General features: G+C 44.4%; 1 protein-coding gene across 1 annotated transcript in view; it reads right to left on the reverse strand.

The window, feature by feature from the left end:
* Positions 1-15,291, reverse strand: part of insrb (insulin receptor b) — a 68,160-nt gene extending 52,869 nt beyond the window's left edge. Inside the window, 2 exon segments of the mRNA XM_066647193.1 lie at positions 3,126-3,674; positions 13,938-15,291. Of these exon segments, the coding sequence (XP_066503290.1) occupies positions 3,126-3,674; positions 13,938-14,013 (625 nt within the window). The 5' untranslated portion in view covers positions 14,014-15,291.
* Between the last annotated feature and the right edge of the window lie 575 nt (positions 15,292-15,866).

Consider the following 15,866-nt stretch of genomic DNA (forward strand, 5'->3'; position numbering starts at 1 on the left):
GCTGCTCTCCACTCGGTTTGCGCTGGAACCTGCCCTAATGTGTTTACAAAGCTCTGTAAATGAATAAAAAAAAAAACTAAAAAAACAAAGTGTCTCGGCCCGGTAGGCTAGGCTTTCTCTCTCAGCTCACGGCACAGAAACGGCATGTGTTTTTTTTTAGACCAGAGATGAGGATGTTGCTCTATTCCTGCTCCATAGGTGGATTACATTCACTTATTTTTTGCTGTTTCAGATCATTTGGGGGAAATGACTCCAAACTCGAGAGACCGCTAACCGCATTAGCGACAGTGCTACAAAACTAAACAGCAGTTAAAAATGAGTTTCTGTGGGAATTCAAACGTAGACACGTTCAGCTTGAGACACGCACAAACAACACTGCTCCACTTTTATTAAAAAACATGAAGCTTACGAACCTAAAGAACTCAGAGAGAACCGCATTTCCCCACATTCATATACACCCCCTTTAAAAGTGCGCTCCGTCATTTTTAACTTATGTTTAAATATGAAAATGGGAGTGTGTTTTCCGCATATTTCTGTGAGCTGCATCTCACGGAGTCTGAGTCTGGACCGGTCTGATCTCTGACTCAAGCCCAGAGTCGATAGTTACAGGACTCAGTTATTAGTCTCAGCCGACAGTACACTGTGTCTCTCTGCACTTTATCGCGCCTGTTGGCTCTGCTGGCCGCGTGGGCGTTTCTCTGCTGTAATGGATATGAACCAGGAAAGGTCCGGTTTGCTCGCACCTAAATGGGTACTTGGCTACATTTGCATATTCTTATTAAAATTCCTTCAAATTAATTTACCATCATCACCCTCCTCCTCCTCATCATCATCATTTACATCATCCACGTCTTTATCACCTCCTCATCATTCACATCATCTTCATCCTCCTCTTCCTCACCCTCATCAAAGCGGAAACAATAATCACAACAAACATGCGCTCCGCTGAACTTTGACATGAAAATCATGGCCTTGCGTCAGAGCCAAACACCGGCCGAAAGAACACAGTGTGCCAGAGGAACAGATACAGCTTATCTAAACAACACATCCACCACAGGTCTCTCTCCCACTCTCTCTCCCTCTCTCACCAGTGCACCCACACCCACACACACACACATATACACAAACAAAAACAAGCCACCACCTGCTACAACCACAAAAGACACACGTTTCCAGCTTTATCTGAATTAAGATCAGAGAGAACTTCTGTGATTAAGCTCCAGGATTAAAGAGCGAGTGTAAACAGGGACGGCAGCGTCTCACACACCGCCGCCACGGCTCGTTACAGCGGCCTCAGCAATCAACACAGACCCGGTCTGCTTTCAAACCACAGAGAACTTCAACATAATCATCTGAAAACTCGGATTTCCTTTTTCAGAGAGGCACCGAATCCCCTCCTGAGTGCGAACGCTCTGTGAATCACGGTGAGGTTCGAGAGTCACACACACACTGTTTATCTTCATCCACACGCTCGGACGACGCAGGCTCCGCTGGGTAAACGCCAACAGCGTCCGGGCAGACCGTCAGGTGTGTGATTCTCAGAGATCACACAGTTTACTTTGGCCTCCGGAAAAGAGCGTCAACACACACACACACACACACACATCACCCTTTAACAAGTTATTCTACAGGTGCAATACATACAGAGAGAGAGAGAGAGAGAGAGAGAGAGACAGAGATGGAGAGAGATTGAGAAAAACACAGAGAGAGAGAGAGAGAGATGGAGAGAGATTGAGAAAAACAGTGAGAGAGAGGGAAACAAAGAGAGAGAGAAAAAGAGAGAGAGAGAGGATGATGGCAAAAGAGAGAGAAACAATAAAAAAAAAAGAACTAAGAGTGTTCTCCTCCAAGCGTGCTGAGCTCCAATGACACCGGGACCTTTCGCATCACTGAGACACAGAGTGGACCAGGACTGAGACTCCACTTCAGGACACTCTCTGACCTCAGGCCAGGGGTCACCACTGGGGTTCAGTCTCTCTCTCCATCACAAGCCCCTCTCCCTCCCTCTCTTTCCCTCTCGCCCCTCATCATTTGCACCTGTCTAATCACCCCACTTCTTTCTCTTCCTCCATTTCTTGTCTTCATGCTCCTCACAACACACACACACACACACACACACACACACACACACACTGTAGGGGTTAATCGTTGCAGCCCTGAAGCTGAACCTGCGGCCATCGCAACCAAAGTCACAAACACAGCTTCTTTATTTCATTCACTCCCTCATTCATTCATTCATTCATGCTGTGTGTCAATAAATCATAATCAAATTCATTTCTAGACGTGACCTCACAGTAAACTCTACAAGCGACAAAAGAAAACCTGGGAGAAAATTCTGGAATCAGCTCTAAATTAATGACAAATAGAAAACAAGCACAAATTTACCGACCAAAATATATAATAAATATACACTAATTATATTCCAAAAATACCCTCAATATAATCCTCAAATATACGACTATTTACCAAATACATATCAATATATAAATACAGTGACGGGGCGACATGAGCGCAAATGAATATCACGATTAACTGTACATTTTACCAGGATTACGATCAATGAATGATTATTTTGCTCGGTCGGCCTCTGTGTTTAGGTTCTCCTCCATGTTGCAGATTGGGGGCAGAACCACGTGACTACAGCTTGGTAGTGTGGTTTTAAAGGGACGGTACACGAACACACAGTGGGGACATAACAGAATACAAATAATCGATATGTAGATTAGAAGTTCTGAATGTCAATTTCGATTACTTTTCGATTAATTGCCCAGCGCTAATATACACTAATTATAAACTAACTATACACTAACTATATTTAAAAAATACTCTCAATACAATCCACAAATATATGACTATTTTTCAAAATATATAACATTATAAAATAAAAGACTAATTATATTCCAAAATATACACAGACTCTATACGAAAATAGATATCGTAACATACCAATATTTACAAAATAAAAGCCCAAATTATATTTAACACAAATAACACGAATATATATTACACAAAAATGTGTTCCAGAAATGCACTAAAAATATGTAAATGCCTGTGAAACCTCATTCCACTAAAGGCTCTGGACAGCGTGGATCTGTAAGAGAAAAGGGACAAAGGCTAAGACTCACTCCTCTGGCAGTGGTCCTGGTTCCAGCAGCGCTCCCCGAAGTGGCCGTTGAAGGTGGTCTGGGCGCACAAGTTCTTCCCGGCGATGGTCCCGGGGCACAGGTCTCCGCACTCGCTCTGGTTCTTGTTGGCCACGATGTAGTTGTCCTCCACGGAGTCGAGGATCTTGGACCAGTCGAGGGTGGACAGGTAACAGAGGTCCGGGTTCTTCTCCATGCGCACGGCTCCGCGGGTGATGTTCACCAGGCTGCGCAGACCCAGCTCCTTCAGCTGCAGCATCTCGAACACCACCAGGGCGTAGTTGAAGAAGAGGTTGTTGCCGCGGATCACGGTGAGGTTGGGGAACAGGTCGGAGAGGCTCTCCAGGCCGTAGACCCGGAACAGCAGCAGGTAGTCCGTCACCATCACCAGCTTCGGGAAGCTCAGCCCCCTGAAGTCCTCCGCTCGGGTCTTAAACATCAGCAGGATCTTTAGGTGGCCCTCGATCACAGTGCAGTTCTCCAGCGAGCGCAGGTTCGTCACGTTGTTGCGGATGTCTTTACTCGGACAGACTGCGGGGGCGAGAAGGAGGAGAAGAAAAGAGGGGTTTAGAGGTAGAGTAAAAAATTAATAAAAACAACAATAATCACAGGAACGAAACTTAAATATCACTGATGAGTGAGAGAATGAGCTAGAGAAAAGAGAGAGAGACACAGAGAGCAAGAGAGAGACAGAGTGAAAAGAGAGAGAGCAAGAGAGACAGACAGAGACAGAAAAGAGAGAGCAAAAGAGACAGAGACAGAGAGTGAGAAAAGAGAGAGAGCAAGAGAAAAAGAGAGACACAGAGAAAAGAGAGAGACAGAGAGAGAAGAGAGAGAAACAGAGACAGAGAGAAAAGAGAGAGAGCAAGAGAGACAGACAGAGACAGAAAAGAGAGAGAGCAAGAGAGAAAGAGAGACACAGAGAGAAAAGAGAGAGAGCAAGAGAGAAAGAGAGACACAGAGAGAAAAGAGAGAGAGAGAGATGGGGAGAAAGAGAGACAGACAGAGAGAGAAAGAGAGAGAGAGAGAGAAACCATTCTACTATGAATTATTGAGGACTACTATAAAACATTCCATATGCATTTTTAATTATTCTAGACTCATTACATATCGGGGAAATTCAGTCATTTTCCTGCAGTATTTTTAAATAACTGGCAACCTATCGTATCACACACTGAAAGCTGGGATCTTTAAAAAAAAATCAGGAAAATTGGAGGAAAACTTTCCTCAGTTTTAACCCTTTAAAGGCCACGGTTCTTAATAAAGGAATATTAATGCGGATTAATGAGTCTCCTGGTGTGAACACGTCTGGGGGATAAAGGGTTAAACACTAACAACTGCAGCAAAAGAGATGAATGAAGAACTTTAAATGAATAGGAGAATAATGAGTGTGTATTTAAAAGGAGCTCTTGAGGCTGTGTGTGTGTGTGTGTGTGTGTGTGTATACACACAATTTAAGGAGGATCATTATATTTAGCTTTGAGTTCCCCGCAGAGAAATGAATCCAGTTCTACAACCAGAAACTGAGCCTCAGAAACTAGAGCGCACACACACACACAGAGAGAGAGAGAGAGAGAGAGAGTGTGTGTGTCCTGGAAGTGAATTCTGCACATTGTAAACTGTAATAATAATAATTTAATAAATAATAATAAAACTTTTGACGTGTACGTCGATGACAGCTGTCAGAACAAAACCTTGTATCTCCAAAACCATGACATAACGGATCAGGAAAACGATCGCGACCCCCTGAAGGTTAACTCCGTAAACTCCCCGACACTGAGCTGCGAATATTAATGAAGCCCACCTCTCCATCACCGAGAGCCGCCGCAGCTCCATATTTCCACTGTTTACTTTTCCAAACCGCGGCTCTAGACACAACGTGAATTCATAAAATATTTCACACACAGCAGCGTGTCCGTCCTCCGTCTGCATTCTGGATCTGCTCAGAGTCCGCTCCGGTCCGGTCCCGACTCCGGTCCCGGGTCTTATTCAGCGGCGGCCATTTGTTTTACGCAATAAATAACTCAGAGCAGCCACTGGATCGTTCAGAGTGGACACTGAGCGGTGCGAAGAAGACACTGAATAATTCTTAGTGGTCACTCAATTTATAAAAGTTAATCATTAATAAAAAATAAAGATACTTCTGTAAAATAAACAGAGGAACAGGTCCAGGTCAGAACCACAGTCTGAGAAAACTCTGCCTGATGTTTACACCTGGAATGACTGTGTGTGTGTGTGTGTATAGAAAGTGTGTGTGTGTGCGTGTGTAAAGAGAGAATGTGTGTCTAGAGAGAGAGAATGGCTGTGTGTGTGTGTGTGTGTGTGTACAGAGTGTGCTGTGTAGGGTGAGGGAGTGTGTGTGTGTATGTGTGTGTGGGGGGTGCGTATAGAGAGTGTGTTGTGGGGTGTGTGTGTAGACAGAGTGTGGTGTGGGGTGTGTGTGTAGAGAGAGAATGTGTCTCTAGAGAGAGAGAGAGAATGCCTGTGTGTGTGTAGAGAGAGTGTGCTGTGAAGGGTGGAGGCGTGTGTGTGTGTGTGTGTATAGAGAGTGTGTTTTAGGTGTGTGTGTGTGTGTATAGAGAGTGTGTTGTAGGTGTGTGTGTGTGTGTGTGTGTGTGTGTATAGAGAGTGTCTTGTGTGTGTGTGTGTGTGTGTGTGTGTATAGAGAGTGTCTTGTGTGTGTGTGTGTGTATATAGAGAGTGTGTTGTGTGTGTATATACAGAGAGTGTGTTGTGGGGTGTATGTGTGTATAGAGAGTGTGTGTTGTGTGTGTGTGTGTGTATAGAGAGAGTGTGTTGTGGGGTGTGTGTATGTAGAGAGAGTGTGTTGTGGGGTGTGTGTGTGTATAGAGAGTGTGTGTTGTGTGTGTAGAGAGTGTGTTGTGTGTGTGTGTATAGAGAGAGTGTGTTGTAGGTGTGTGTATGTGTGTGTATATAGAGAGTGTCTTGTGTGTGTGTGTGTATATAGAGTGTGTTGTGTGTGTGTGTGTATATAGAGAGAGTGTGTTGTGGGGTGTATGTGTGTATAGAGAGTGTGTGTTGTGTGTGTGTGTGTGTATAGAGAGTGTGTGTTGTGTGTGTATAGAGAGAGTGTGTTGTGGGGTGTGTGTATGTAGAGAGAGTGTGTTGTGGGGTGTGTGTGTGTATAGAGAGTGTGTGTTGTGTGTGTAGAGAGTGTGTTGTGTGTGTGTGTATAGAGAGAGTGTGTTGTAGGTGTGTGTATGTGTGTGTATATAGAGAGTGTCTTGTGTGTGTGTGTGTATATAGAGTGTGTTGTGTGTGTGTGTGTATATAGAGTGTGTTGTGTGTGTGTGTGTATATAGAGAGAGTGTGTTGTGGGGTGTGTGTGTATGTAGAGAGTGTATTGTGTGTGTGTGTGTGTGTGTGTGTGTGTGTGTATAGAGAGAGTGTGTTGTGGGGTGTGTGTGTATGTAGAGAGTGTATTGTGTGTGTATAGAGAGAGTGTGTTGTGGGGTGTGTGTGTATGTAGAGAGTGTATTGTGTGTGTGTGTGTATAGAGAGAGTGTGTTGTGGGGTGTGTGTGTATGTAGAGAGTGTATTGTGTGTGTGTGTGTGTGTGTGTGTATAGAGAGAGTGTGTTGTGGGGTGTGTGTGTGTGTGTGTATGTGTGTGGAGTCTGTTTAAGTTGTGGTTGAGAGCAGGTGAGAGTTCAATGTTTCACACTTTTCATTCACTCACTTTTACACAAACACAGCTTTTACAAACTCCATAGAAACTACGCACTCTGAAGCAGCTGCACATGAGTCTAAAGCCCTATTCGGAGGGGATTAGTGGTGTGTGGGGATTTTGTGGATAACGTTATTTTACAAATGGATGTCAGTAAGTTTCATATCAGTAAGTTTATAATATCAGTTATATCATTATAACTGATATTATAAACTGTTTAATGGTGATATAAAAGAGCAGGGCACGTTAGTAACACATCCATCTGCTGCTATTGTGAACAACACCTAGTTTAAGGAAAGATCCTGAGCCTTTGACCTACTGTAAAACGAGCAGTAAAAATAAACCCAAGGTTATATTAACCCTATCTGAATTGACCTGTGGTGGAATACTGCATCATTTCTCGGGGTAAAGGAGATTTCCGCAGGTTTTCCAGAGAACGGAGGAGCTTAGGGCGGGGTTTAGTGAAATATACGAGCTCAATAAAAGCTCAGCGGCTGAACGAAACACCTCAAGTAGCCTCCATACGTATTAATATGAACATGTCCTAATCTTTAAGTCGGTGGCGCAGCAGGTAGTGTCTCTGTCAGAGCTCCAGGGGCCTGGAGGTTGTGGGTTCGAGTCCCGCTTCGGGTGACTGTCTGTGAGGAGTGTGGTGTGTTCAGCCTGTGTCTGCGTGGGTTTCCTCCGGGTGACTGTCTGTGAGGAGTGTGGTGTGTTCTCTCTGTGTCTGCGTGGGTTTCCTCCGGGTGACTGTCTGTGAGGAGTGTGGTGTGTTCTCTCTGTGTCTGCATCGGTTTCCTCCAGGTGACTGTCTGTGAGGAGTGTGGTGTGTTCTCTCTGTGTCTGCATCGGTTTCCTCCAGGTGACTGTCTGTGAGGAGTGTGGTGTGTTCTCTCTGTGTCTGCATCGGTTTCCTCCAGGTGACTGTCTGTGAGGAGTGTGGTGTGTTCTCTCTGTGTCTGCATCGGTTTCCTCCAGGTGACTGTCTGTGAGGAGTGTGGTGTGTTGACATTGCTCAACACAAAAATGACATTGCTCCAGCTCCCCACGTAACACTAATCCGGTCCGAATAGGGCTAGAGCATGTGAAAAACTCCTTCACCCAGAATATGACGGAATATTCCCCCACATATCAATTCTGAAGGGATTATTAACCTAGGTTATTTTTACCTCTCATTTTAGAACAGGTCAAAGTCTCAGGAATCCTGAAACTGAAATGCTGTATTTTGACAGGATTAGAACAACTGAGATACTTCTGTAATAATGACTTTACCCCAAAGCTAATAGGGCTGAAGCTCACCAGGCTCAATGCCAAATGTCTGCCAGAGGGGTATAAACCCCCGAGCACTGGGCTGTGTTCACTAGAGTGATGGAGCTTCAGCTAACAGCTCTGGGATATCAGAACCTGACCCTGATGCTCTTGCGGTCACCATCAAATCCTCACAGCACTGTTCAAACTTAATTTAAAGCCATCCCAGAAGAGTAGCAGCAAAACAGGGACAAACCCTTGATTAAAACCCTTCAAATACGTAACGATATAATCACAGGACTGCGTATCCACTGCATTAACAGGTTGAAGGGCTGAATTTCACTGACCCACAAAAAGGTCAGACGGCTGACCCCTGCTGGAAGGTTTACAGTGAAATAAACAGAAGGATTACATACATTTTACAGAGGAGTGCTTCAGTCCGGCCGTGTGTCCAGAGATCTGCTCACGGCACACGAAGTGAAGAAAGAGACGCTTGTGTTTGTCTCATAAAACTTAAAATACAGCCTCGAAAAATAAGCCCCCGCGGCGCAGCACCACCAGAGCTGAAGTGGAGCCATTAAACCCCACCACAAATAAATAAACGCAAGAAATCTAGGGTTTAAGGGAGACATATTATAAAAAAAGAAAAATCACTTTTTCAGTGGATGTACAAGTTAGAGTGAGGATCTGGAGCCCACCAACCCACACACTGTGAAACAAGACCACCCAAGCAGCTATCCTAAGTCGGAAAACGCGGAATAAAACAAGCCTCCTTAAAAAAGGAGAAGAAAGAGAACAGAGTGAAAACGGCTAAAAACCAGAGCTTCTGCTCCTCGCTCCTCACTGCTGTGCGCTCGGGGTCGGGGTGAACAGCGAGCGGCTCATTATCATTTAAAGGAACAGGTGCTGAAAGCGGGCGTTCTGAACAGGGGCTGTTTACACAGGGGGAGAACACTGCTGTGGGGCTCTGACCAAAGCAGGTCACAGACGTTTCAAGGAGGAGAATACGTTAGAAAATAGCACATTCACTCTCCTTCCTCAGACCTTTATTTAATTAACTGCAGAGTTGAGTGGCTCTGGAATAAATAAAATAGTTAAATCTGTTTATAAACCGTGAAGTAATTATTTATTGTGGTCAACCGAGTCTCTACAGCGCCCCCTCAGTCTCAACTGTGATATAGGCATTAATTATAGTCTTCATATTCAAGTACAATGAAAGATCACATTATGCAAATGAGTGACCCAGTCTCCCCGCCCCCTAATGACACACCTTTGCAACTGCCCCTCCCACTTTAGAGCTCAAACGGACCTGTGGTGTGTCCAGAAATATTCCCCAACAGCACTTTTGTGGTTGATATATTGTCCCAGAAATAATTTTAGATAAAAGATAAATGTTCTTAAAGTGACAGTAATAAGACATTTTTTTGCTGTAGACGGAACAGACTCTAAATTAAGGAGTGCGCTAACTGCATGAAAGTAAACACAGAGAAAAACAGCTACAAAACTAAAAAACAAATACATTTCTCTGGTAATTCACAGTGAATAAAAACTTACAATTTACACTTCAGCAATGTTCACTCTCTTTTTTCCTCAAATATATCGTACCACCTTAAAAGACGCAGTGCTGCTGAATGTAAACAAACCAGAGAGAACTGCAGTTCCCCAGAATCGTCACAATTGCATTTAATATTGATTACTGTATTATTTTCTAAAACATAATTTCCAGGCCTGTATTTGGAACAAAAAAAATTTATAATTTCTAGTTTCACACTCCAAAAGCTGGTGTACAAGAAGTCGCCTCTCATCCCCAACGCCAACCGTCTGCCAGAGGGGTCTACAGAGGGCAGTGTTGGGCTGTGGAGCAGTGGAAGCTTCAGAGCGATGTAGCGCTGTCCGGTAGTTTCAGGATAGATCCGATAGAACTAATCACTCAAAATCAGTAACTTGCCATCAAATCCTTACAGCAAATGTATCTATATTAAGTGTAAAGTATTTCCAGAGCAGTAGAGGGTTATGATAATAGCAAAACATTATTAATCAAACAGAGTATTAATTTATATACATTTCTTAATCTCGGTCGATACGATATAATTCCGATGTTGATATTAACTCGACAGCGCCCTCTAATGACCGTCAGTCAGTGACTGAATAATGTGCACTGAAATAATGAAAATATGTTTATTATTATTATTGAAACATTTTGTATTGCAATATTTATTGGTATTGAATTATTGCCCAGCCCCAGTGTCAATTATAAATATCAAACGTGACCAGAATGCTTCTTTATTTCAGAAGAAAAACGCAGGAAGTTTCAATCAAACGTCCACACACCTCTCCACTGACCAAACAACGACTCAGCGATTAATAACTCAACTGTTTTCACCAAGAAACCAAACCAAAGCTCAAAGTCCTGCAGCTGTGTCCAGTTTCAGTGACACCACATTTTCTAAAAATACATTTAACCCCTCAGGTGCTGGAACATACACTTACACACACACACACACACACACACACACAGAGAGCACACACACACCCCGCACATACCAGAAGAACTGACCGGGATCTTACAGCGTGAGGTCAGCGACGGCTAAAGCTGTAAACGGCAACAAGATCATCGGGTCAGATTGTTGGGGAGTGATGTAATTCTGTAACAGACGGCAACCACGAGCCTCGGGCCAATACCAGGGGGATTTAGATCTGATGAAAGGGGAACCAAACTTTCTCCTTCACTAAACGGCTGAGACAGTGACGAGAGCGAAGTCACAGAGAGAGGTCTGGGGCGAGCCGTACACAGCGGTGGTGAATGGAACCAGACGTCGGCCTCTAAAAGCCCCCCCAGGAAGTTAGCGCAGTAAACGTTACTTGGCACTTGGCTTGTTTTTGAGCCGTTTCAGACGTAAAAGGAACATTTAGTCATTCTTAACATTGAAAAAGAGCAATGCAACTTTTTAAATCAAATATTCATGACGTAGATGTAGACACTAGGGACAGTGTGATTCAAAACAGTGCCCAAAGAAACCTCCCACTATCCTCCATCATCACCACTGTGCCGTATAAAGGTCTTCAGACGGGTGAAAGCCACTGCTGCTGGTGCTGGGTCTGTGCTGTGGATGTGGAGACGCCTGGTTCCATTAACAACCACCGGCACGAGTCTCTGCCATCAACAGCTTCAGACCTAAACACCGTGCATCACTGAACTATTCCTACGTACAGAAACCATACAAACAACGTCTGATTTATCAGCATTTAACATTTATATAAAACTAAGAAACTGTGTAAAACCGAAAGACACTACGAACTTAAAGATGTTCTCATTAGTTTCTATCACTGCTTCCTAAAAGTTTAGAGTTCAGCTCTAAATGGAGACAGCTGTGACCACAACAAACAAACAAACAGAGAAATAAACACAGCACAAAGGCAGGAACAACACCAACGTTCCCACTCTGCCGAACGGAAAACCATCAGCTACACGACCTGGAATAGGAAAAGTCTCACAGACAGAGAGAGAGAGAGAAAGAGAGAGAGAGAGGGGGGGGGGGTGTTAGAGAGAGAGGCGGGGGAAGTGAGGGAGAAAGGGGGAGAGAGAGAGACCTACAGGGTGGGCCACTTCAAAGGAATTCCTCACACTCCTCACGCAATGCATTCTGGGAGGCATACCATTCCCAACAGCAGAGCACTCGAGAAGCCAAACAGGACGACACACACACACACACACACGGCGAACAACAGCAAACAAACAAATACAGGAAAACACTCCCTCACCATCGATTACCCTCACAGCCGAATAATCAGAGCTTTACACTCCACAGGGTCCTGAGCCTCGGTTCAAGTCTGAACTCTTTAAAGAGGTGTATAACGGCTTTGGCAGGGGGTTTAACGGTGAAAAACAGGTTTATAAAATGAGAATAGTGTGTATAATGAAATATGAGGGTTAACCAGTGGTAAAAAAGGTATAATGCATGTGTGGTGTATTACAGGTGTATATCAGTGGTTATATTAGGTGTGTAACAGTTATGTGAGGGGTATAATGACTAAAATAGAGGTATAAGGTGTACCTCTGAGGTCACTCTACACAGGTATTAAGACAAAAATAATGACGCGAGGGAGAGTCCACATCACTTCCACAGTTATTTTACACGACTACTATAAAAGGACACCTGGACCTTCCAGACAGACAGGGGGCACTGTGGTCTCACTCCGCATCTCGCTCTTCAGTAGTGACAGCAGAAATATTAATAATAATAATAATAATAATAATAATAAGAGCAGCAGCTCAGGATGAAGTTATGTGGGAAACTGGTCATAAATCTCTAACATCAAAAAAATGTAAGATATAAATTGAAAGATTAAACACTAAATAAACACAAGATAATATTTATCCCCAGAAAAGAGAGGAGGATGGAGGAGGAGAGGGAACACAAAGGGAGAGAAAGGGAAGAGTGAGTGAATCAAAGATTCTAATCCTGAAAAATATGTTTGCTCCACTAAGAGTGAATTTATGACAGAGAGAGAGAGAAAATGGAGCGAGCAAAAGAGAGAGAGAAGAGAGAGAGAGAGAGAGAGACAGAGAGAAAGAAAGAGAGAGAGAGAGAGACAGAGAGAAAGAAAGAGAGAAAGAGAGAGAGAGACAGAGAGAGAAAGAGAGAGAGAGAGAAAGAAAGAGAGAGAGAGACAGAGAGAGAAAGAGAGAAAGAGAGAGAGAGAGAGAGAAAGAAAGAGAGAAAGAGAGAGACAGAGAGAGAAAGAAAGAGAGAGAGAGAGAGACAGAGAGAGAGAGAAAGAGAGAGAGAGAAAGAAAGAGAGAAAGAGAGAGAGAGAGAGAGAAAGAAAGAGAGAAAGAGAGAGAGAGAGAGAGAAAGAAAGAGAGAGAGAGAGAGAGAAAGAAAGAGAGAAAGAGAGAGAGAGAGAGACAGAGAGAAAGAGAGAGAGAGAGAGACAGAGAGAAAGAGAGAGAGAGAGAGACAGAGAGAAAGGGGGGGGTGCTCTTATACAAGGCATTTTAATGCAAAATGGCACATCTCAATAAATCCCAATGAACCCAAGTAAAGCTGAACATATTGAGGTGGTTAATGGCCATCAATGTTATATTTCATCACATTCTGTTCACTCAGGACACTTACAACAGGCAGTAGTTCCTAAACTTTTATGTGTATTATGTGCTGTGGTTTGTTGTTGTTGTAATTGTGTGTGTGTGTGTGTGTATAGTGTAATGTGCTGCTGTTGTGTGTTGAGCCTGAATAACTACTTTTTCTAATGTATACACACTGCATCATCAGCGTCTCAACAAAACCTCATTTATGTTCCTTATTCATCTCTTCAACTCATTTGAAAATATTAAACATTATTATTATTATTATTATTATCTGTGGTACAAAATAGTTTGGAAAAAAACACGTTACATTAACTTCAATCATAAATAAATAAAGTTTGTAGTTTTTCCCAAAAAGTTACAGTTTGAAAATACGAAATTGACAGCAACAATATGGGAGTGTTTCCCTGTTTCAACTGAAGAAATAAAAGTGCAGAGTACAGTATAATATTGAGGACAGTAATCACTACCCTACAGTGTATAGTTCACATTCTAGTACATTTACACAGTACACTGCAGTACAGTACACAGTGTGTTATAGCACAGTGCATTACGCATTATTCACTACATAGTTTGGTAAAACCCCACGAATCGTTCACTACCCTCCTGAAATCAGTTCCCTATAATAGTGCACTACAAATATAGTGAAGAGTGAACAGGGAGCCATTTTGGACACAGCGTAATACAGTATAATAAATATTACACCATATGGAACAATATACTTCAGTACGGTATTAAGTGCAACATTTAGTACAGAATTAGGTACTCACCTTCTCCGGTTCCGTAGTAGCAGAGCGCTAGCGCGGTCACCATCCACAGCAGCAGCATTGAACCCGTCCGCTCCATGTCTGCACCTCAGTAACCAATCACACTGCTCCTTCCTCAGCCACACACAGTAACCAATCACACTGCCCCTCAGACACACCGTTTAAAAGAAAAAGTAAAAAAAAAATCAAATAAATAAATAAAATAAAAACAAAAATCTCCCTGCACAGAGCAGCCAATCACACAGGGCCTCAGCTACCCACAGTAGTCAATCACACTGGACAAATGATCCAATCACGCTGCTCCTCAGCCACCCACAGTAGTCAATCACACTAGACAGAGTAACCAATCACACTGCAGTAAATAATCACACACAAAAAAACAACAAAAACACGCGCTGTGATTGGAAGAGGTCAAAAGCAGAAACTAAACCCAAAACAAAAATAAACTATGAAGAGGAGAGAGGTCAGAGCAAAGTTGAGCCCAAAACAAACAGCGCGGTCCACTTTCTTCTTATTCCCCCTCGCTGTATTGTTATTAATATTAATGTTAATGTGATCTACGGAGCTTCTTCTGCTCTCTCTCTTCGCGCGGCAGGGGTCAGACGTCATGGTCCTGGGTCGTGGCGCCAGAGAAGCGCTCGCACGTCTCCATTCCGCCGCTGTGCGTGAACATTAGGGAGGAGGGGGTGGTGTTATGTCCCAGGGGCAGAAGCGGAGGCCTGCGCGGCCCGAAAGGCCACACTCCCGTGGCTCGGGGATCCCAGAAAAAACGCGAAAAACGTGGGGAAACCACCGCGCACGGACCGCTACCCCTCACCGCCGACGCCTCTCGGGGGTCTTCCACGTTCCTGGTGCGTGCGCCGAGGGGGGGGGGTTCGGGCCCAAACTCCGAACTCTCACCACGTTGTTGTTGTAGTCCTAGGACACTGGAGTTAATCCACAGGTCCCGGGTTCACGCATGACTCCTGGGAAACAGCGACCCGATCCCCGGCGTGAAGAAAAACACAGGAGTCCACCTTAAATCCGCACGAACCTGTTGGGTGCTTCGGCGCCTCCTTAAAAATATTCGCGAGTGTGATTTTTGTCTCTACAGTGCAGCACCGCGCCGCGGTCGAGACTCCAGCTCCAGTTCCTCCGAACAACCGCGGTAAACCACGATAAAACACGCACACGAACGGCGTTCCACCGTTCTGCCTTAAATACGCGACTAAATAGAGGTGTATACAAACTTATAGCCCCGGAATCCGCGTATTAATCTCCCTTCGTGTAGCCGTCCGTGTGCTTCGTCTCTCCCTCTCTCTCTCTCCCCAGTAAACAACTCCTGCAGTCAGCTGGGGCGCCCGGCCACCTGCAAATCCCGGACTGGATCCACACACAAGCGCGGATCAGGAACAAAGCGTTCACACATACACACAGGGGGCGCTCAAACAGCGACTCCCTCACTACGTAGAAGCACTATCCAGGGATGAGGCGTGTAGGGAGTGTCCTGGAGAGTAGAGCAAGGGTTTTTAGAAGTGTAAAAGTTTGTAGACACCACATACAGCTGCTCTAATGTTCCCAAGGTGAGGCAGATTGTGTAATCTGCAGAGTAAAGCATGGATAAGCTGCACCTGAGCGTAAAGTCAAGGCCACGTGACGTCTACAGGGGTCTAAAGCCCACCCCATCTCCGCCCCAAACCTAGGCCTCGGCTTGTGGAGCGGTGGGATATGTGATGATACGAAGTGCCCTATTTAATACCCGACCTTACTCATAACTCATAAGTGCTCATAACTGCCACCAGATCCGTACAGATATGTTCCACACTCCCACACACACCCGTGGACAGACTCGGTGCTGGTGTGAAGGTGGTCAGAAGGGCAGTGGGCCAGGTTTGGGTGATTTAATCCCCACAGACGCAGAGAACATCTCGGCTGGAGTAAATCTGAGATTAG

This window comes from Hoplias malabaricus, chromosome 16, assembly GCF_029633855.1.
Source record: "Hoplias malabaricus isolate fHopMal1 chromosome 16, fHopMal1.hap1, whole genome shotgun sequence".
Lineage (NCBI taxonomy): Eukaryota > Metazoa > Chordata > Actinopteri > Characiformes > Erythrinidae > Hoplias > Hoplias malabaricus.